The following is a 24250-nucleotide window of genomic DNA, read 5'->3' on the forward strand; positions in this document are numbered from 1 at the left end:
TATGTTGGTTTGGACAAAATGCCACGTGGACCTGTCATCTTTAGCTGTCAGAATGAAACTGAACAAAATGTATAAGTCAGTCAGATTGCTGAAGTGAAAATTGGCCAATACCCAGAAATATTACAAACATTAAGAACCTGAATTATGTTGAATATTGCAATTAAAAGAAGAGTTGGGGCCTAAATTTCAAAACAGTTATCAGGAACATTTGAAATAAAAGAAGTTCAAAATTGTTGGTATTGATGCCTAAACACATCCCCCGTTTCTTGGACTTGTAGAAGGTCAACAGCTGAGCTTCAAACAGTATAGCTTTGTTCTTGAGCAGTGGAATTTAAGGAGTGAGATGTATTTATCAAGTTGCACAGGCTCAGCTGCATACGCTGTTAAAAAACTAATTTGATATTTTACTTGCATAGAATTTTGAGAAATTGCTTCTTCTTTTGCTGATCAGAATCAAGACAGCTGCTACATTCAACAAATTGGATGTCAATCCTTCAAGAGCATCAGAAAATACAGCCACTTACAAGGTTACCATTGAGCCAAAGCTGATAAAGCCAAGTTATAACAGAAAGGAAACTGGACAAATCTGTTTTTACAAAACTGACTGATCATTCTAACTAGGGATTTGAAAAGACTGATGGACAAGAACATGGGTTCCACTCTCCTTTTCTATACATTTGCCTGCTTTTTGTATGTTGCCTCATTGGAAACCTTAGTGACACATTCAACCCAATGTCCGCTGGAACTGAATGAACCAATTAGCAAAAATATATCTGTCCTGAACCTCAGTGGCCTCAGACTCAGAAGAAGCTATTATGACTGTCTGCGGGACTACAATCAATTACAGGTGAGGAGTTGGAGTTTCTTCATCTTAAATTAATAGTTCATTATAAACTTATTGAAGAAAAGATCTTAGTTTCTTTAAAGCAAATTATTTTAAGTAGGTGTACTTTTTTAAGTCCACAGTTGTGGAAATTAAGTGATGTTGGAAGTGAATCTTCTGTATTTAGATTGCCATTGTACTATATGAATTTTTTTTATTAAAGTTAAGGCAGTAGGTGTTTTCTTGCTATGAGTAATCCGAATAACTTTAGGCAGTTTTTCAATCAAAATAGCAGTGGTTGATTGATTACTTAGAGAGGCAGAGTAACAATGAATATGTTAATATGTACTGTCAAAATGCTGGGTTCAGAATATGATCAGAAATATTCCAAGAACAAAATGTGTTATTTGTTTTTGGGTATATGACCGTAGCTCTGACTGTATTCAGAAGTTTACACCTCAGCTGCTACTTCTGTTCAAAATGGAAGAAAGTGCCAATTTAACGTAAAATCCAATATACATTTTGTTTTAATTCCCAGAAGATATAATTGCACTTGGCAGTGGTGGTATATAAACACTGTTTATATTCATATAAAATTATATTTCCCATTATTTTAATAGATGCATTAACCCAGTTAGAATAAATAGGACAATACCCCTACCAAAAGAAGAGACTAAAGAAAGAATTTCATGCAAAGGTGTCTGTACATAATTTGTCATCAAATGGATTTTCCCAGAGGATAAAAAATGAGGTTAAATTTGAGCAAAATGTTTAGGTCAGGCTTATTTGTAAATGGCATATTTAAGTTAGAAAGTAAACATTTATGAGAATATTACCTATGCATTAAGTTTTACAAGCCTGACAATTACTACAGATCAACATGAGATACAAGTGTACATTTTAAAATTGTTATGGGATGAGGGTCTGTTTGCTGAGAATTTCTAGGACAGAAGTCAACTCACATGATAGGAAGAAAAGTTTGCAGGCATTGTGTTTGCTCACGAACTCTTCAAGTGACCTCTAATCTATTTGATACATATTTTTTGAGCAGATTTATTATTGATAAATGATTGCAACAACATTATGCCTGGCTGTTCACCATGACAATCAGAAACAAAATAGTAACCCACACTGTGACTGGAAAGTGAAAGCTATTTACAATTCTCCTGACAAAATACTATAGAGGTCAGATATGGAATTAGAAATGTTCATCAGACTTCAATGTAACATCAAATAAATTTGGTTAATCTGCATCTTTTGTGTTTGCTTCCAGGTGCTACTCCTGAATAGTTCTAATTTGGAGGTTGTAGAGGACACAACATTTACAAACATATCCTGTCTTAGGCAACTCTATCTACATGACAACAGGTTAACGGATTTTCCTTCTAAACCAATGGCTCTGCTCACTTCGCTTCAAGTCCTAGTTATCAGCAACAATTACATCAAGGAAATTAAATCAGGTATGTCCATTTACCCATCTACATTGATAAATAGTTTATTTTTCACAGAAGTGACACCTGACTTGATCACAAATTTTCCCCTCAACGAAGACCACCAAAAATCAATTGACTGATCGTGGAATGTTACTCCAATATACATCTGTTGCCCACTCCTTGAACTGAGTGGCTTACAAGACTATTTCAGTGGGCATTTGTTAAGTGTAGTTATGGTTTGGGAGTCACAATAGGCAACACTAGATTTTGTCATTTAATTTGAATTCCACCAGCTGCTGTGGTGGGATTTAAACCCATGGGCTTAAACGTATTAGCTTGGGCCTATGGATTATGGCCAAGTGCCATTACCACTACATCACAGTCTCCCACTAATGGCTCCATCATAATCAAAAAACTGATTAATTAAAATATTATTAGTTTGAACAACATGGAAAAGTTTCAATGGGATAAAGTAAATTTTATGGTATTTTAATTCCACCAAATTAATATTTCTTTGGCTGTTGAGTGAAAGTTTACTTGTTACAAAAGAAAGAACTTGCATTTATGCAGTCTCCTTTATGGCTTTAGAACATCCCAAGATGATTTAAAGCCAATTACGTACTTTTCCAAGTTGTAATAAAAGAAAAACAATATCAATAAATCTCAAGTATTTATAAAACATATAATTTTAGACAGACCTAACAAAATTACAGTTACATGCTTACATATTCCAAAACAACTGGTTCTCAGATTCTGAGAAAGATGCAAGTTGAATCAGAACATTTCATCTGAAATTTGTTCATTGAGGTCAAGCTGAATTCTATTTTTCCTATACCCTTATGAAATATTACTGCACTTTCTTTGTAGGGTTGCTCAGGTACAGCATTTTTGAGACTTTGGTTTTAACTGACAAATTGCAGCATTTGGCAAAAAGTATGCTGCACACAATAAGAAATCTGATAGATTTGTGATTGGATGTCACACTCTGACAGTTCAATTGCCCAGGAAGTGATTAGTGTGAATTAACTGGACTTATAAGGATGGCTAGTGAGTTTCTTTCACTTTTTAGACACTTTCTGTGTCATACATCATTCTAATGATGTTCTGGATATTTATCCACTACATCAATCACATGATGTTCATTAATTTGTGGTATACTAAAATAAATGTATTTTCTTAAATATTTATGTTTTGATTATGCAAGATTCGTGCCTCCAAGTGGTGCAGGTCAGTGCTTTACAATGGAACATCTCTGCCACCAACATGGGGACAGGTTGAAGACAAACACCAGCACAGGCACAATGGGATGGGGCTTTCTTTGGTTAAACTGTTATGGATCAACTGTTCTCCACCAACAACAGGATGAGGCATCTGGAATTTCTGGCAATGATATGTGCCACAAGAGCATGGAGCGCACACATGGCAATATTTACATACACATACATGCATACAAATTAGGAACGGGGTAGGCCATTCGGCCCTTCAAACCTGCTGTGCCACTTGATTGTGGCCTCAACTCCACTTTCCTTGCTAACCCATATCTTTTGACATCTTTGTCAGTAAAGAATCTATCAACCTCAGCCTTAAAAATACTTATTGACCCTACCTCCACCACAATGGACGAATAGGGAGCCACAGACTCACAACCCTCTAAGAGAAAAACATTCCCTCCATCTCCATCTTAAAGGCAAAACTCCTTATTTTTAAATTGTATCCCCCTCTTCTAGTCTCTCTCACAAGGGGATATATCCTCTCGGCGTCCACCTGCCAAGCCCCCTCAAGATCTTACAAGATTCAGTAAGACCACCTCTCATTCTTCTATACTTCAATGGATACAGGCCTAAATTGTCCAACCTTTCCCCATAGGTTAACCCCCCTCATTCCAGGAATGGTTCCTGTGGAGTGCACACAGAGACCAGTTTCTATCCTTTAAGTTCTATGTAACCAAAGAAAACAAGGTAAGTTTTTGCAACCTGTCCTTTGTAAGTTAATCCTTTCAGCCCCAGTATCATTCTGGTTTGGCTGTGCTGCACCCCCTCCAAAGTCAATATACCGTTGCTGTGCCATAGTGCCCAGAACTGAACACAATCTGTCCAAGACTCTATTTAACAAAAGCAGAACATCTTCCCCTTTGTATTCCGGTCCTCTCGAGATGAAGACTAATAGTCTTTTTGATTGCATTTTGTGCCTGTCCAGTTACTTTTAGAGATGTGTGTATTGGGGACATCCAAATCTTTGTTTCCCTGTCTCTTACCATTTAGAAAATACTTTGCCTTGTCTTTCCTGGGCGCAGAGTAGATGACCTCCTACTACTCAACACTGAACACCACTTTTGTCAGAGGTTTGCCCACTTGTTTAATCTGTGTAATTCCTTTACATCCACTGCATCACCTGAAGACCAGAGGAGCTCACCCTTCATATTCTGGGCCAATATGAATCAATATCACCAAAATGTGGTTGTTATCATTTAGATTATTTGACCATTATCATTTTATCCTGTGCAAGCTTGCTTGCCAGTATTTTACTATATCCCCAGGTAGGTGCTGAGTTTGGGGTTGGGGCAGGGACTGTAAAATTGCATGGAAGGGATTCCCTCATGAATCCTACCCACCCTAACCCAGACACAGTTTCACAGTACAGAGGACAGGGCCTTGGATGGAAGGCCTGCCCATGTCCCTATTAAGGCCCTTAAGTGGCACTTAATGGCCACTTGAGGACATTTTTCCACCAGCCTCAATTATTAGGTTGGCAGGCACCAGTTGGTTCACGATGCCAAATAGACCTCCAGTGAGAAGGTCCTTTCAGATTTTGAGTGCCCTTTCCTCAAAGATCTGGGATCAGATTGGCTGACAGCTCTCCTAGGCCCAATGCCTCAAAAGGAGCCATTGAAATGCAGTCTTTCTTTCTTCACCAATTTGGTGTCATGTTCAAATTTTGATGTATGATCCTCTGCATTCCTCTTTTGGGTGAAACACTGGAGCTTCACAATGGATGCCATGGGAACACTTTCTGTCTCATCCTGCCAATTTAGGACACACCTTTTACCCCCACTGTCTGCCCCCTACCTCCCATCCGATTGCCAAGCCACGCTTACGAGCACTCCCTGCGTCTGTACTGAAATGCCTGTCCAGCTTATGTGCTTAAATTTTAGAACATGACTTTGAACATTGATATTTTCCTCACTGGATTTTCAAGACAAGTGTTAACAGCAGCCCCACTGATTACAAAAATCAGATGTAATAACTCCCATTCTGATACTGCATCGATAATTAAGCTGGTTGTAAAATTACTTACGCAAATCATAACCTACTAGGGGTGGTGGGTGAGTTGAAAAAAAGAGCAAAGATGGGTGATGAGGAAAAAAAAACTTGAATCAAAGTAGAACAGATAAAGTGTTTCATCAAGTCATTGGTGCTTACTTTCAAGAGGAAATTGGATAGATTTTTGACAGGAAATCATGTGCAGGGTCATAGGGAATGGGTGGGGTATAGTGAAACGGCAAGGAAAATACCACAGATCCTGGCAGCGTGAAATAATAATAACGAAATGCATGAATTACATTAACTTCCAAACTATTTTGGTTTGCTGCCTCAGCAGCAGGGACCCAGGTTCAATTCTGGCCTAGGGTCACTATTGTGTGGAGTTTGCACATTCTCCCCATGTCTGCATGGGTTTCCTACCAGCGCTCAGGTTTCCTCCCACAGTCCAAAATATGCAGGTTAGGTGAACTGGCTGTGGTAAATTTTAATCAGCACTAGCTGGGAATCAGAATCACATTGTTTTTATGTGGGTGGATAATTTGCTCTATTAGATTAACACACAGTTATGAAGTAAAATATCTACCCTGATGTAATTCAAAATGTGTCATATTGATATAATGTTTGTTTTTGATTAGGTGCTTTTGAGAATTTGCAGGAGCTCAGGGAGCTATACTTGGGGCCCCAAGCACAGTTTCAAAACTTTCAATATCAAGCACTAATGCCTCTGAGAAAAATTAAGGTAAGAAACAGCCTCAGGTGTGCCTCTTGCTCCCATCTCTGGGAAAAAGAATGTCCCTCTTGTCTTCCATGGCCTGGAGGAGAGTCTCCAGGGAGCCATCAGTGAACAATGAGGCCAGGGCCTGTTGCTATCTGGAGGCCATCTTGGTGTCCTGAACTCCTGGCGTGATGAATTTCTTGCTGTCTGGCTGTCTTTTAAATATGGTGCCTGGACATGGTGGTGGGACATGTGACGTCCTGCCCGCCTCGCCATGCAAAGCGACGTAATCCTCCCAGCAGCAGGTGCGTGATACATAATTCGACATGCTCACCCACTCTGCTCACCAGCAGAAATCCCCCCAACTTCCCCCTTCTGCCAGACCAAGGCCCAGAGCAGCCATTAACTCTGTTTCTCTCTCCACTGATGCCAATGGAAGTACTGAGTATTTCCAATAACTTCTGCTTTCATGGTAATATATCTTTCCTGAGAATTGGTGCTGGCACAAAGGTGTAGTTGTATTGTAGATTTTAAGGACAACTGTTTTAAAGGTGTATTTTTATTTTAAATCTTTAAATTGAGTTTAAAAGCCCCTTTCAAAAGTAAAGTATGGACAGATATATTGGCGCTTTCTATATTTGTCCAGACCTTGACAGATTTTGTTATCTTCAGAATTGTTAAAATGCAAGACATAAGAACATAAGAAGTAGGAGCAGGAGTAGGCCGTCCAGACCTTTGAGCCTACCCCGCCATTCAATAAGATCATGGCTGATCTGAAGTGGCTCAGTTCCACTTTCCTGCTTTCTCCCCATAACCCTTAATTCCCTTGTCTAGCAAAAACCTATCTACCCGTGACTTAAATATATTTAGCGAGGTAGCCTCCACCACTTCAATGGGCTGTGCCCTCTAGTCCTGCTGCCCTTTCTGAGCGGGAAGAATCTCTCTACCTCTACCTTATCCATCCCCTTCATTATCTTATACGTCTCTATAAGATCCCCCCTCATCCTTCTAAACTTCAACGAGTACAGACCCAGTCTATTTAGTCTCTCTTCATAGTCCAACCCCCTCATCTTCAGTATCAGCCTAGTGAACCTCCTCTGCACTCCCTCCAAGGCCAAAATATCCTTGTGCAAGTGTGGCGACCAAAACTGCACACAGTACTCCAGCTGCGGCCTCACCAGTGCCCTGTACCTCCCTGCCTTTATATTCTATCCCCCTCGCTATAAAGGCCAGCATCCCATTCGCCTTCTTGATCACCTGCTGCACCTGCAGACTGGGTTTTTGCGACTCATGCACAAGGACCCCCAGGTCCCTCTGCACCGTAGCATGCTGCAGCTTTTCACCCTTTAAATAGTAATCCCTCCTACTATTATTCCTGCCAAAGTGGATAACCTCACACTTACTTCTCCAAGACTTCTTGGAAGACTTCTCCAAGGCTGTCCATTGAATCTTGTGTGAAGCCCTTTGAGCTTCTGACAGAATAGGAGACAGGAAGGGACTTCAAAGGACTTCAATATAATCAACTTCCTTCCCTGGTGGAGAATTGGTTTGTCTTGAAATTAGCATGAGAGCCATTTTGCACTGAGTATGAGAAAGAAAGAGTCATGTGTGCAGGAAGAACTCTGAGAGACATCATCAGAGAGGGTTCTGAACCGAGGGAGAACAAAGAGGAAAGTATCCAGAAGTCAAGTGTTATACTGATGAGAAAAGTCATGGCAATCTTCAAGTGTTGTCAACATTGAGCTAATGAGGAACAAGAAACCTCCTCCCTCTCCCAAAACCTGCTTGATCTGCTGAGTCCACCTAATTGTTATCTCACTGCCTGCCAGAGCTATTTAACCTTTTTCTCTCAGCAAAGGAGCTCAATACTACAAAGTATTTTTTGCTAAAATGTTTCACTCTGCTGACTTGGACCCAGTCTGACTCAATATTGGGTCTGAGCTAGTTCATTTGTTAATGAGGAAGCCAAAGAACTTTTAACAATAGAAGTAGGTCAGTAGCCCGATCTATCAGAACAGAAAGAGGTTCAGGCATAAATAGCAATAGCCCAGTCACACTGAAAACAGCAACTGTTTCTGTCTGGCCCAGAGGCAGGAATTTGGTGGGGTGGATGGGTGGGGAGATGTGGCAGCGGTATGGTACTCAGGTGTCAGAAGTGAAGGTGTCACTTGTGATGGTGGCATTCTTTCCAGCGGAGGTGCTTGTCCACTTCACCACACCAAGTAAACCCACTGTGTTGCTCCTTTGCAATTAATTTGGCTCACACTCTTAAAAATTGGTAGTGCAAGTCTAGATGAAATATTTCTGTTATGCAGGTCAGATTGACTGCAAACATCCTACTTGGACTCTGATAAAAGTCAAGTTTGTACTGGTACAATTCTCCAAGGTCTCTGGAAGTTTACATTCATGATTAGCACAACAAATTAGAAAGTGCTGGAAATATTTGACAAATCAGATGTGTTAAAGTCAGGTCATTTTTATTCATCAGCAGCCAAGAGCGGCACAGTGGTTAGCACTGCTGCCTCACAGTGCCAGGGACCCAGGTTCGATTTTCCGCTTGGTCATTGTGCGAAATCTGTGCATTTTCCCCATCTGCGTGAATTTCCTCCTGGTGCTGTGGTTTCCTCCCACAGTCCAAAAGATGTGCTGGTTAGCTGCATTGGCCATGCTAAATTCATCCTCAGTGTGCCTGAATAGATGCAGGAGTGTGATGTTTAGGGAATTTTCACAGTGGCTTCATAGCAGTGTTAACGTAAGCCTACTTGTGACACTAATAAATAAAAACTTTTTTTTTAAAAAACAAATACAGTTGCAGTCCTGACACATAAACAACTTATGCAAGAAAGCAGTGAGATCAATACTCTGGAATTTTGTTTGATAAGCTGGGGCTAATGTTAATATCTCCATGTATAAAGAGCATGAAAAGAGACTGACTAAAGTTAAATAATTTCCTTTAGGTGCTGATTCTCAGAGGCCTCAACCTCACATTTGTACCAGTCATCAATCAAATGCAGTTACTTCAGGACCTGGACTTATCCAATAATAAGATCAACAGAATATTATCACAGTACTTTTATAAATTGACCAAGCTACAGACGCTACAATTGTCAGGTAAAAGTAGACACTAACCAGTCTCTCTACTGAATGTTAATTTCTCCTTAGATTATTCAGTAGTTGTTTTAGTGCTCCTCATTTACTTGCAATTCATTGAAATTACATAATTGCGTGTTTTCCAAAAGGGAAGAGAAATATTTTAGCACATCATCTGTTTATAGATTGTCAAATATATAGAAAAATTAGAAATAAAAACATATGTTGGAAATACGCAGCCAGCATATTATGTGAAAAATCAAGTTCAGGTTTTTATTAGATTTAAGAACAGAAAATTATAAGGAAATCATTTTGACAGAATCATCCTTCCAGAGCTGATGTTTCCCTTTGAAAGTCAATGCAACAATTGGCTATGTCTGTTCTATTTTCCTTACCTCTGTGCTTAACCATCTCCAACCCTTGTTCACACTTCCTACTCCACCGATCCTTGTATTAACTGGATCATCATGTTTGATTTGATTTATTATTGTCACATATGTTGGGATACAGTGAAAAGTATTGTTTCTTGGCACTATACAGACAAAGCATACCGTTCATAAAGACCATAGAGGAGAAAGAAAGGAGAGAGTGCAGAATGCAGTGTTACAGTCACAGCTAGGGTGTAGAGAAAGATCAATTTAATATAAAGTAGGTCCAATCAAAAGTCTGATGTGCCATCTACAATATGATCTCCCCTTAGCCTTCTATGCTCGGGGGGGGGGGGGGGGGGAGGGGGGAGGGGGTCTGTTCCCTCGCCATTACCACTCTTCAGTTTTCCACCATCTCTATTTTGAGCGGCTCTTCCCCTTAGACTTGTCAATATAGTTGCAACAGGAATAACATATTCATTTACCTCTTGCATCAGCACTGTGCCATTAGACAGCAATTTGCACATAGGATGGGATTTTAACTATTGGTGAGAGGTGGATGACGTCAAGTCAGCCACCTCACTAACTCCCTAGTCAATTTCCCTTTCTATTGATTTCTCCTACAATTCCCACTCTGACTTCTACACTAATTCAACTATTCTCAACCCATCAGAGACAGCAGGGATTAACATTAGAAATCCATGGGTTGGGTGCACAATTGCACAACTGGGAATAATGAAGTAGAAAATTTCTCCAAATATCTTATGTCACCCAAACCTCGGCAGCCTCCATCAGCTGATGCATTCGCCGTAGGAACAACTCTATCAATCGGAGACCACTTACCAACCAATCATCCCCCTTTTTTATAGAGTATAATACCCCTGATTAAACAAGGTGCTTTTGTGATTGTCCTAAGTGAAAGAAAAAAAGCTTTTGACAGAATGTCTTTTTTCAACTCTACTCATTCTTTATACTACAAACAATTAATCTTGATCTTAATTTCCTGCTTTCCTTTAAGAAGGCATCAAGTAATTAATTCCAATAACATCTTCTCTGAGGCAATATTCAATGTCAATTTCTGCTTCTCTACCTTTTTCCCATTGTTCTAAAACATTTGGTCATCTTCTGGTTTTCAATTTTGAAAAGTTCTGCTCAGACAGAACTCCCAACAAACAGATTCTGAACTATTGACTAACTGAATGTATATTTCCAGTGTTTGTTATTGTTTATTTCTTTTATTTGCAATAGTTTGCAGTTTTGACTAATTTTGATGTGGAGATGCCGGCGTTGGACTGGGGTGGGCACAGTAAGAAGTCTCACAACACCAGGTTCAGGTCCAACAGGTTTATTTGATATCACAAGCTTTTGGAGAGCTGCTCCAGTGTAGACCCAACTCACCTGATGAAGAAGCAGCACTCTGAAAGCTTGTGATACAAAATAAACCTTAGACTTTAACCTGGTGTTGTGGGCTGAATAAACTAGGCTTGTACTCGTTAGAGTTTAGAAGAATGAGGGGAGATCTCATTGAGACGTATAAGATGATGAATGGGATGGATAGGATAGAGACGGAGAGACTCTTCCCGCTCAGAAAGGACAGTAGGACTAGGGGGCACAGCCTCAAGATAAAGGGGGGGGTGGTTTAGAACGGAGTTGAGGAGGAACTTCTTCACTCAAAGGGTGGTGAATCTCTGGAATTCTCTGCCCGTTGAAGTGGTGGGGGCTGCTTCGCTAAATATTTTTAAGACGCGGGTTGATGGGTTTTTGATAGGTGAGGGGATTAAGGGTTATGGGGAGAGGGCGGGAATGTGGAACTCAGCCGTGACAGATCAGCCATGATCTTATTGAATGGTGGGGCAGGCTCGAAGGGCTAGATGGCCTACTCCTGCTCCTATTTCTTATGTTCTTATGATTTCTTCTACTGACTAGTTTTAATTTACAATTTCATGGGGGAATGTATTTTTTTTGGCTTATTTCAACCATCATTTACCTTTCGTGAACAGATTTGGTGTCAGACTTTGCCATGGGATGCTTTACCATGTTAAAGGTGCTATTTAAATTGAAGTTGTTGTGAAATGCAAATTTACAAGTGAGAATCTATGGCACAGACATTCTGACTGAGCTGTCATTTGTTTTTCTCAATTTTCTTTTAACACATAAGAACATAAGAACATAAGAAATAGGAGCAGGAGTAGGCCATCTAGCCCTTCGGGCCTGCCCTGCCATTCAATAAGATCATGGCTGAGCTGCCGTGGCTCAGTTCCACATTCCCGCCCTCTCCCCATAACCCTTAATCCCCTCGCTTATCAAAAACCCATCAACCCGCATCTTAAAAATATTGAGCAAGGCAGCCTCCACCACTTCAACGGGCAGAGAATTCCAGAGATTCACCGCCCTTTGAGTGAAGAAGTTCCTCCTCAACTCCGTTCTAAACCGCCCCCCCCCCTTTATCCTGAGGCTGTGCCCTCTAGTCCTACTGTCCTTTCTGAGCGGGAAGAGCCTCTCCACCTCTATCCTATCCCTCCCATTCAACATCTTATACGTCTCAATGAGATCTCCCCTCATTCTTCTAAACTCTAACAAGTACAAGCCTAGTTTATTCAGCCTCTCCTCAGTTCAACCCCCTCAACTCCGGAATCAGCCTGGTAAACCTCCTCTGCACTCCCTCCAAGGCCAAAATATCCTTGCATAAGTGCGGCAACCAAAACTGCACACAGTACTCCAGCTGTGGCCTCACCAATGCCCTATACAGCTGTAGCAAGACCTCCCTACTTTTATATTCAATCCCCCTCGCTATGAAGGCCAGCATCCCATTAGCCTTCCTGACCACCTGCTGCATCTGCAGGCTGGGTTTTTGCGACTCATGCACAAGGACCCCGAGGTCCCTCTGCACCGTCGCATGCTGCAGTTTTTCGCCACGTAAGTAATAGTCCTTCCTACCATTATTCCTACCAAAGTGGACAACCTCACATTTGCCAACATTAAATTCCATTTGCCATTTCCTGGCCCATTCGCCCAGCCTATCTAGATCCTTCTGCAGACTCTCCACACCCTCCGCACAATTTGCCGTTCCACCAATCTTGGTGTCATCAGCAAATTTCGGCACCATACACTCTGTTCCCTCCTCCAGATCATCTATATAAATGGTAAACAGCTGAGGCCCCAGCACTAACCCCTGGGGCACTCCACTAGTCACCATCTGCCAATCCGAATAGCACCCATTGACCCCCACTCTCTGCCTCCTATTTGACAGCCAATCCTCTATCCACGCTAACACCCTACCCCCAACTCCATGCCCCCTGACCTTCTGCAATAACCTCTTGTGAGGCACCTTGTCAAACGCCTTCTGAAAATCAAGAAAGACCACATCCACCGGCTCTCCTCTATCCACCGCCCTAGACACATCCTCATAGAACTCCAATAAATTCGTCAGACACGACTTCCCCTTAACGAAACCGTGCTGCGTCTGCTCTACCAAACAATTCTCCTCAAGGTGCCTCACTATTTTCTCCTTGACCACGGATTCTAACATTTTTCCTGCAACAGATGTTAAACTAACCGGCCTATAATTCCCTGCCTTTTGCCTGCCACCCTTCTTAAACAACGGCGTAACATTAGCCGTTTTCCAGTCTTCCAGCACTTCCCCAGAATCCAGCGACGTTTGGAAAATAATCACCAAGGCATCCACTATCACCTCCGCCATTTCTTTCAGAACCCTTGGATGCATTCCATCCGGTCCTGGGGACTTGTCCACAATCAGTCCCTCCAGTCTGTCGAGCACCGCCTCTCTAGTAACAATAATGTCATTCAGTTTGCTTTTTCTTTTAAATAAACAGATAAAGTTCGGACAACTCATCTGTCACCAGATTAAGTAGGCAATAGACCGTACAGTAAAACTAGACCCTCATATAGAATCCCACATAGCAATCACTACAATGAGAATTATATAGAAAATGCCACCTTTTGTTTCCCTGACTGATGAGCCTTTATATTAAGTGATTGATCATCCTGGTTACAAAATTACTTCTACTGTGTTTGCTAAAATATTAACAATTGTATATGCAAATTGTTTACTTAATTAAATTATGCCATTCATTTGATTGTCTTTTTGCAAACAAGATATGACAATATTCATAATTAACTATAATATAAAGTAAACCTGCCTCAGATGACACTGTAACAGTTTAACACTTGGACCTTTGTGGAACAATTGGCTGTCTCTGTTCTATTTCCTTTACGTCTGTGCTTAACCATCTTTATTAGAATTCCTTCATCTAAATTTTGATTATTTTATGTTCATTCACTTTAAAACTGAATTGTTTTTGCAGGGTCAGGAATTGCATTTATAAGCAAATCAGCTTTCAACTCTCAGAAGAATCTGAGACTGCTGGACTTGTCCAGGAACGAACTTGTCACCCTTTCCAAAGAAACACTCAATCCCATTGTTCAGTCAGTAGGTGGTGCTGTGAGCATCAAACTGGCCCAAAACCCATTTCACTGTGATGCCAGCATGTGCTCTATGAAGAAATGGTTGGACACTGTAAAGGTACAAGTCTTAAATTAACAGCAGAACATTTACATTTCATTTATAAGGGGCTATTGAAATTGAAGTCGGCTTTTTCAAAAATAAATCACTAAGGGCTGTCTTGAAGGTTTTGCATATTAAAAAGGTCCACCACAGCCACTTGGCTCCTGACCTTATTACAGCCTTGGTTCAAACATGGACAAAAGAGCTGAACTCAAGAGGGGAGAGTGGCTGCCCTTGATGCCAAGGCACCATTTCCTCCAATTTGACGCCAAGGAACTCTGGCAAAATTGAAGTCAGAGAATCAGGGGGAGAACTCCACCGGTTGGAGTCATGTATGGCACAAAAGGAGATGAGTGTAGTTGTTGGGAGGCCGATCATCTCTGATCCAGGACATCACTAGAGGAATTCTTCAGGGTGGTGTTCTCAATCCAACTATCTCCAGCTGCTTCATCAATGACTTTCCTGCCATCATGTCAGAAATGGGGATGTTCGCTGTTGAATACATAATGTTCAGCATCATTCACAACTCCTCAGGAAGCAACCTTTGTCAATGGGCAGGAAAACCTGGACAACATTCAGGCTTGAGCTAATAATTGGCAAGTAAGATTTGTGCCATACAAGTACCAGGCAATGACCATCACTAACAAGAGCATGGTACTTTCTTCCTCTGAATAGCAGTGGTTAGTACTGCTGTCTCACAGCACCAGGGCCCAGGTTCGATTCCAGCCTCGGGTCACTGTCAGTATGGAGTTTACATATTCTTCCCATGTCTCTGTGTGTTTCCTCCACATGCTCCGGTTTCTTCCCACAGTCCAAAGATGTGCGAGTTAGGTTGATTGGCCGTACTAAATTGACCCTAGTGTCAGGGGGATTTGCAGGATAAATGTGTAGGATAATGGGAATAGGGTCTGTGTGGGATTGTGGTCGTACAGACTCAATGGGCCAAATGGCCTTCTGTACTGTAGGGATTCTGTGAGAGAACCTAACCATCACTCACTCACACTCAATTACCATTGTTCTATTATCAACATTCTGGCAGCAACCCTTGACCAAAAATTGAACTGGACTAACAACAAATATTGTGGTTACCAGAGCAGGCCAGAGGCTAGGAATCTTGTGGCATAACTTACCTCCTGACTCCCCAAAGCCTGTCCAAGACACAAGTCAGGGGTATGGTGGAATACCCAGTTACCTGGAGGAGTGCAGCCTCAGCACACAAGAAGTTCAACACCATCCAGAACAAAACCACTGGATCAAAATCATAGATCTCACTCCCTAATAGCACTGTGGACTGCAGTGGTTTGAGAAGGTGGCTCATTATCACCTTCTTAAGGGTAATTAGAGATAAGCAACAGATGTTGGTGTTGCTAGCGACACCCACATCCTGTGAAAGAATAAGAGAAAATGTACAATGTTTGATTCCTCCCCCTTGTCAGTTGTACACTCCTACCTCGAAAGTACAAACATTCCAGCCTGTCTGACTAGGTATTATAATGTGGAGATACTGGCATTGGACTGGGGTAACCACAGTAAGAAGTCTCACAACTTTTACTAGGTATTACTCAGTCTAGGCCATGAGGATTCTCCCTTTCAATCTTTGGTCATGTCTCATACAGCATCATGCATGAAATATTTATCCACTCCCACACATTAACCCATTGAACCCTGATCACCCTAATACTACATAATCTATAACTATTCCCTTGGTAAGGTGTTATGAAATGTATGCTAATAAATAATGTACACCATGTATATTCCAGATTCTATTCAGGCTATAATATTGGGATCTTGTTCTTCACAGTTGCAGGTACAGCTGGATATGTTGTGCAACAGTCCTCAGAGCCTCAGAGGATACTGGATGAGCCAAATTTCAGTTTCTCTTTTTAACTGCTCAAACGAGTCTCATTTTGCATTTTTACCAAAAGCATCTCAGGCAAATAAAATTGGTGTTGTGCGTTCCTATCTGGGAAAAGGTAATATTCAACTGTTATTGTTCTAACGTAATGAACTTGTGGATTTTTAATTTATTTTCACAACAGCTTTTTTCACTTCAGTTTGTGATGTTATTTTTGCATTTTGTTAGGGATCACTGGTATCATAATTGTTGCTGCAGCTGCATTTTTCATTCTCATCCTCTCCGTTATATACTTATCATCCGTGAACTCAATTCAACAATCATTTCTCATGAGACACTGTAGCTGCAACAGTGTGGAATCTGCTCAGCAAGAGAATGAAGAGCAAGACACCCACAGTTCTCTCATATAAGCAGGATGCATGTTTATTTTTAAACTTTAATTCAAGGACACTTAAATGACCATGAGGAGATTCAATTCTAGCCTATTGCTGCAGAAATGAGACACAGGATCCCAGAGTCTGGTTTTTGATCCTTGGTTTCACTAATAATTGTCTTCAATTCAGCGACTGAAGATACGGAAAGAAAGAAAAGGCTTGCATTTATATACCACCTTTCCCAATTGTTGGATGCCTCAGACATTTTATAATCAAAGTACAGGCTGTATTTATTTTCCAGCAAAAGGAACATGAGCTCATCAACTTTTAGTGATAATAAGATTGCAATAATTGTAGCAGCTGAATGCTGCATGTGCTCCAGAACAGTTTGCAGCACTGTCTTTTTAGTTTTGTTTTCTGCTAATTACTACATAACTAGTTTAGTCATACACATAAAACGAGATGTAATTTAAACCTATGCTTCATAAATTGTGGAAGTTACATTGTGATGCAATAATTTAATACTTGTTTACAAATGCCTTATTTGAATATATTTGGGTCAACTTATATTTGAATTGACCATGCTAACCTTCCCAGAGACAAGTTTATTGAGAGACTGGGGAAGTATGTCTGGGCCTCACACCAGAGGCCCCTTCAATAGTGCACACAAGACCAGAAGATATAGGAGCCAATTAAGCCATTTGGCCCATCGAGTCTGCTCTGCCATTCAATTATGGCTGAGAAAGGTGTCTCTTACTCCACAGTACAATTTCTACTGCTTGGGCTACTTATAGATATGATGTCATTTAAGATTCATTAAAATGGAGGGGTGGATGGTGGGAGAAAAAAAAACAGCAAATGTGAACACTGATTACACACAAGAGAAAGCAATTCAAAACTAATGAAATGCAGAGATTTCAAATTAGGCTGGTATGAAGCGGGGTTGAGAAATTATGCAGAGTGTAAACAGCATGTAAAATCCATAGCAGGTGTCATTCATTTTATTTTCTGCTTCAATAATAACCAGCACTTTAACAGATTCAGTGGTCATTTCCAAACATGCCACATCTTGCAAATTTGTCATGAGTGGCAAATTTTCAAAGTAAAATTGAACCACACTTTAGAATTTTGCAAAAGGACTCTCAAATCTCTGGATTTTTGAATAGTGCTTTAAATCTGCCCCCTCAGGGGAGCAAGTGGAGGCTGCATTAATGGACCAATGATTCACATTCAGTCTCTGTCAAGAGGGATGCAGGATCTGGAATGAATGTCCACAGCTGTATGGTAGAGGCTTTTGCCTTTGGTTGGTCTTCACACAAGGTTAATGATAGTAGAGTCATGAAGCATGCTGTCAGTCCAGGCCTTGGCTGGATTCTGGGATGACTGCCCTTTAAATCACTCTCTTCAAACCAAGCATCAATGGAGACATTGGTATTGAGTTAACATGTTAACACTGGCCTGTGGGGGAGGCTTGTGGCTGCAGACCTCAGTCATCACCCGACACTGCAGGAACATCAAACAGGGCAATATTTTTGAGAATATGAACTCTGCCAACTTTACCTGGTCTGGCCAACAGCAATGTGGTTGGCTCATAATTGCCCTCTGAAATGACCTAACAGGACATTAAGTTCAAGGATACTTAGGGATGGGCAACAAATGCTGGTCTTGCCAGTGATACTTACATCCTATGAAAGGATATAGGAAAAAAACTCAAGAAAAACTATTCAATTTTTTGAGAATGGGCAAGTCCTTTTGATTTGATTCTGTGCACAGTAAAATTTGTCATGGAATTTTTTTCGTCCGTTTCATTTTTTCTACATGTCCTTCCTCTCAAGACGAATATTTTAAAAATACCTGCTTTTATTATTCTGGTATATTTTCTAAACTTGGGCTTGCCAACTCTAGCTGGTAGGTGTGGGGGTGCGATTTTCCCCAAAACAACTAAGTGCCCAACAAACAGGAGATTTTCCTGCCTATTTTTTGGGCAAACTTTGCTGGTTGAATATCCAGTACGCTGCTCCAGAGTCTGCCAGAAGATTCATGCTAGTGATGGATTGGGTGGAGGGGCATTCCTATCCAAACTGACATCAGCATGCTGAGCAGGCCACTGTGTATGCACTGATCTCCCTCCATTGGCCTCCCGATGGCTTCCCCAACCCCCTCTCCCACACTCGAATCAGTAGCTGCAACACGCAACTCCACCCAATCACTGGTCTTGATCCTCCCCCTCTGATCGCCAACTCTGACCCACCCAATTGCCATCTACGATTGCCCCTTCCTCCCCCATCAATCACTGTGCAGCGTTCACAGTGGTTCTTCCCCCACCCCCAACCCCTTGGTGTGCCCTGCTCTGGCTCCACCTCCTTGACAGCCTGGTGGGCTGTGCCAGGGTACCCTGCCCCCACCCCAGGAGCAGAGGCTTCAGTGGCCTCTGCCCCCACCAGCAAGGCCATCACCTCTGGTCCTCATTGCTGGGGACCAGCTTTAATCCCCATTGATGGGAACCTCCCCTGCCACGGTTGACAACATGAGCAAGCTCAGGCAATACTGACATAGGCTCAATAACAAGAACAAAGAACAACACAGCATGGGAAACAGGCCCAACGAGCCCGTGCTGCCATTTTAACATTGAGTACCCTCCTGAATAATAAGATTGTAATCATCCTAGCGCTGTTTCCCAGCACGAAGCTGATTACACCATAAAAACAGACTGCGATAGTCGTGATTGGCTGGATGCCAGTCACAACACTCCCGCCAGTATTTCCCAGCCCACTGTGCTACTCCAGCAGGCTTCAAATAAAGTTTATTTTGTACTTGAAACAGTACAGGGTAAAATAGCAGAATGAAACAATCCAAAGAAAAACATAAAAGCAACTTGTTTGGAAGTTCATTTATTAATCACAAATAGGCTTATGTAAAACACTGCAAAGAAGCTACTGTGAAAATCCCCTGTAGGCTTCCCTATCGCTGTAACTTCCTCCATATTTACACCCCTCCTGAATTCCAGCTTTCCTCCAACTCTCATGTTTAATGTTTCCACAATTACTGGTTCAGCTGCCAAACTGTAAAAGCTCTGAAATTCCTTCCCTATTCCTCTCCGAGTCCTCTTTTTTGGATGAGGCACTCCTCAAAATAAATCTTTGGTCATCTGTGCTAATGTCTTGTGCAATTAGGTGTCAAAATGGTGCCTGATAAAGCTCCTGAAAGCATCTTGCAAGATTTTATACGTCAAAGGCATAATATAAATGCAAGTTGTCTGAACTCCATTTGCAGATCTGGGTCAGGGTGATAGGTTGCAGAATCCTGGATCCCTGGAATTGAAAGATTAAAAACTGCAATGTAAGTTTGTTAAATATTGAAGAATCCAAGATCCAGAGCAGAAGCCAAAGAGTTAACTAGATGGACAATATCATGCTTCAGGTATTACGCTCCTAATGTTATTAAAACAGTTTCAATCATTGCACATCAGTCAAGCTATTTTTTCTTTTTTTTTGAATGATTGAAAACAAAAATAAACTTCACATCTCACTATCAAAGGCAATCGCTGGTGAACTATGAGAAGAATGCATTGCAACTGAACAATCCATCATAGAATCCCTACAGTGCAGACAGAGGCCATTCAGCCCATCGAGTCTGCACCGACCACAATCCCACCCAGGCCCTAATCCTGTCACCTCTCATTTACTCTACTAATACCTCCGACACTAAGGTTAATTTAGCGTGGCCAAATCAACCCAACCCACACATCTTTGGACTTAGAACAAACTTTTGTAAGTAATTCAAATAATTGCCAATTCACAAATTAAAAACATCACAAAATCACAAAGCCCTACAAATCACAGCTAGAATTTTCTGATGCAGTACAACCTGTTCCTGCAGTTGGCTTGTTCAGCAGTACCTTTAATGGTGCGACCAGTGTTCTGTTACTGTTCTTTTAAATTATTATGCCCCTTCTTTGCAACAACAAGTGATTTATGGCTCAAAAGAAAGCAAAAGAACAAAGCAGTGTTTTCAAATCCAGAGGATACAGGATCTGTTAGAAAGGAGAATTTTTCAATTTAAACAGTCTCTTATAGCTGTGTGAGCTACTTAGATTCTGTTTAAAGGTTTTTGATGTGGTCCCTTTGATATTCATCAAGTGCTTTATTTTGTTAAACTTGAAACAGTATAGTACAGGGTCAACTAGCTCAATGAAACATTAATCCAAAGAAAAACATTAAAGCAACTTGTTTAAAGTTCATTTATTAATCACAAGTAGGCTTACATTAAACACTGCGAAGAAGCTACTGCGAAAATCCTCCCAGTTGTCACTTCCGAACTGCCTGTTCAGGTACACCGAGGGAGAATTTAGAATTTAGAATGGCCAATGCACCTAACCAGCATGTCTTTTCGACTGTGGGAGGAAACCAGCTCACCTGGAGGAAACCCATGCAGTCATGGGGAGAATGTGCAGACTCCGCACAGACAGTGACCCAAGCCAGGAATTGAACCAGGGTCTCTGGCACTATGAGGCAGCAGTGCTAACCACTGTGCCACCAGCTGCAGAGTGTGATCTTTCTAAATTCAAATTCAAGCAGAAGATAGAAACAAAAATCTTTGAATATCTCGTCTTCATAAGTTATGATGACTGCATTAGGGATCATCAAGTCCCTCTTAACATTAACTCAGCTAATATTGTTTTGTTTTAATGTCATTAACATAGTATCAATATAGCCATTTAACATTACAAGGTTCACTTTAACATCATCTTCCAGACTTCCTGTTTTGTCACCTCCTGTAAACAGGACCACCCCTCCCCACCCTCAGTGCTTCTGCCTTTGCCCTCAGTCATGAGGTGTCCCTTTCCCCCCCGCTCTCATTCACATCCTCCATTCTTACTTTTAAGGTCCCTGATGTCTGTTGCCACCACACAGCCTCCATCATCACCTCACTCCACCCTCACCTTCAAGTCTTTCTTCTCCACTCACCACCCCATCCCCCCACCCCAAAGGCTCCCATTTCCACTTGGTGTCAGTTTCCACTATCGCAAACTTCTTCAGCAACTTCACTTCTGGTTCTCATTTCTGAGCTCTCACTGAAGCCCTGGGGCCTCATCTAGTGGCAGGAGTTGGTTAGTGTTTATATTTACTTTTTTTTTACATTATTTTGAAATTTATTTTAAAATTTATTTATTTAAATGAGTCAACCATATGTCACCTGTAGGCCAGACCAGGTAAGGACTGCAGGTTTCCTTCCCTAAATTACATTAGTGAACCCTGGTACAGTGGCTAGCACTGCTGACTCATGGGTTCAATTCCTGGCTTGGGTCACTGTGCGTGTGTGTGTGTATGGAGTCTCACATTCTCCCCATGTCTGCTTGGATTTCCTCCGGGTGCTCCGGTTTCCCCCTCAGTCCGAAAGATGTGCTAGATAGATACACTGGCCATGCTAAATTCTCCCTCAGTGTACCCGAACAGACACTGGAGTACGGCAACGAGGGGATTTTCACAGTAATTCATTAGTATTAAGCCAATTTGCGACACTAATAAATAAACTTTAAATAGATGGATTTTTCCGACACTCATTTCATGATCAGTAGATTGAATTCAAAGTCCACCACCTACTGCGGCAGGATTTAAACCCAGGTTCCCAGAATGTTAGCTGGATTAATAGTCCAGGGTAGACTAGAATAGTAGAGTAAATGAGGGGTGACAGGATTAGGACCTGGATGGGATTGTGGTCAGTGCAGACTTGATGGGCCGAATGGCTTCCTTCTGCACTGTAGACATTCTATGATAGATTGTTTAGTTGCAATGCATTCTTATCAGTTTACCAGCGATTGCTTTTAACAGTGAGATGTGAAGTTTATTGGGAGGGGCCATCACCCCCCCTCAACTTTACTGCAGATACAGTACCTTTAGATTTGTCTTAAGGTTTTTATACATCTTAATTTATACTATACTTAATTTATACTGTTGCTTTTACACCTCATTTCCTCTGCTTTCCGCTTTCCGTTCTTGGTTTCCTGCTCATGTTTCCCCAACTCCTTGCCACTCTTAGGTTTCTATGATAATGGTGATAGTCACCATTCATGAGACTAACTTTCAATTCCAGACTTTATTAATAGATTTTTTAAAATTCCACCAGCTGCCATAGTGGGATTTGAACCATGTCTCCGGAATATTACTTCACTAGTCTAGTGACATTACCACAATACTACCAGCTCCCCACATATGGGGAACAGAGTTCATACAATCTACAGTGCAAAAGGAGGCCATTTTGCCCATCAAGCCTGCACCGAACACAATCCCACCTAGTCCTGTCTTATTCCTGTAACCCCATATACTTACTCTCCTCAGCCCCCGGACATCAAGGGCCAAACTTAACCTGCATATCTAGCGGTAATACCACTAGGCCATCGCTTCTCCTCAACTTTACTACAGATACAGTACCTTCATATTTGCCCCATCATTTTTACGCACCGAAAAGAATCTATTTAAATCAAATAGGACAACAGTTTAGAAAGATGCGCTTTAATCTAAAAGTACTATTTCAGGATTGCTGTATAAGGTGCAGACATAGGCTGCACAGATTTCCACACCAATTAATAAACACCATAAATTATTTTGGTTTTATCTCTGAAAGCAATTCCAACATTTTAAAAAACATAATTTCTGCACATGTATTTCTCTGGTATGTTACTTCCAGATTAACAGAGGCTGAATATTGCACTATTACATAAAAAAGGCACTAATATTGGGGAAAGGGTGATGGAGAGTTGTGCAAAGATGCATCTTGCCAGCCATTGGAATGACTCTAGATTCCCCAGGAAGAGTTTATTCTGCTTGTGAAGATAGAGGTTAAGCAGTGCTCATCCAGGAAAGTTTCATCATCTAGCACTACGCAGTCTGTCCCCTTCATTTCTGTTTCTTCTTCCTCTTCAGCTTCCTTTTTGACTTCCCAGTTGCCCATTTCAGGGTTTTCCTCTTTCCAGCACTCATTTTGTGGGCCTGCTTTTTAGAATTGCTCGTGGCAGTCTCCTTATCGGTCTCTGAAGCTTTTCTTTTACGTGGTTTGGCCGCTTCACTGTGCACAGAAAAGAGAAAAAAAGACAAAGTATCTAATAGCTTTAGGAATGCTAAATTATAGCACATAGTCTGTTGCAGTCAGAACTCCAACGGTGTGCCACCATGTGGTAGAGTGCATGTGTGCAGTTGTGCATGCACACAAGGCACAGGGAAAAGTGCAAGGGCAACACTGTCAAAGGGTTAGGAGGTCTCAGTTACACCCGTAGGAAGATCTTTAACCTTCACGTATCTACCATCCTACTGCAGGAAAATGACAGATCTATAGTTTGTGAAGCCATGTTGGAATCATCCGATTTTCTTCATTCCAATTCTAACAAGAGAACAGATGATTGTTGAAATGGAAATATCTGGGATTTATCAGGGCAGCAGTGTGGAGACCAGTGTCGCCTGGGTCACACTGCATCCACCAGATTTAAATAGGGAAGCCCTGTGCATAAACGACACCAATAATTAATGGCTCCAACTTCTGATTTTGGATGAGGCTATCCTATTCTGACTCTGAATCAGAGAGCAGATGAACAGACCAGTGCTAGAGACAAGGAAGAATGCAGACACAAGAAAAATCAGTCTCTGTAACCTTAAACCTTTCTCCTCAAGTAACATCACTAATTGAAATTTACAAAATTCTTAAAGGACTAAATTGGGTGGATGCAGAAGGGAAGGTTTAGGACTGGGGACACAGTCTCAGGATAATAGATGGGCCGTTCAGGGCAGAGATGAGGAGGAATTTCTTCATTCAG

General features: G+C 41.3%; 2 protein-coding genes across 3 annotated transcripts in view; one reads left to right on the forward strand and one right to left on the reverse strand.

Annotated features, from left to right (window-relative positions):
* The first annotated feature begins 461 nt into the window (after positions 1-461).
* Positions 462-16882, forward strand: LOC145343287 (uncharacterized). The gene is made up of 7 exons (XM_080189433.1): positions 462-847; positions 2097-2283; positions 6152-6255; positions 9189-9342; positions 14015-14232; positions 16016-16187; positions 16298-16882. The coding sequence occupies exons 1-7, from the start codon at positions 638-640 to the stop codon at positions 16477-16479; spliced, it is 1227 nt and encodes a 408-aa protein (XP_080045559.1). The 5' UTR covers positions 462-637; the 3' UTR covers positions 16480-16882.
* A 3234-nt stretch (positions 16883-20116) lies between these two features.
* Positions 20117-24250, reverse strand: part of zcchc4 (zinc finger, CCHC domain containing 4) — a 57445-nt gene continuing 53311 nt past the window's right edge. For both annotated transcript variants that reach the window (XM_080189410.1, XM_080189420.1), the window contains one exon: positions 20117-23508. In XM_080189410.1, coding sequence (XP_080045536.1) covers positions 23340-23508 — 169 coding nt within the window. In that variant the 3' untranslated portion in view covers positions 20117-23339. The remainder of the gene's footprint in view (positions 23509-24250) is intronic.

Source organism: Carcharhinus amblyrhynchos, chromosome 1 (assembly GCF_965287045.1).
Source record: "Carcharhinus amblyrhynchos chromosome 1, sCarAmb.v2.hapA, whole genome shotgun sequence".
Taxonomy (NCBI): domain Eukaryota; kingdom Metazoa; phylum Chordata; class Chondrichthyes; order Carcharhiniformes; family Carcharhinidae; genus Carcharhinus; species Carcharhinus amblyrhynchos.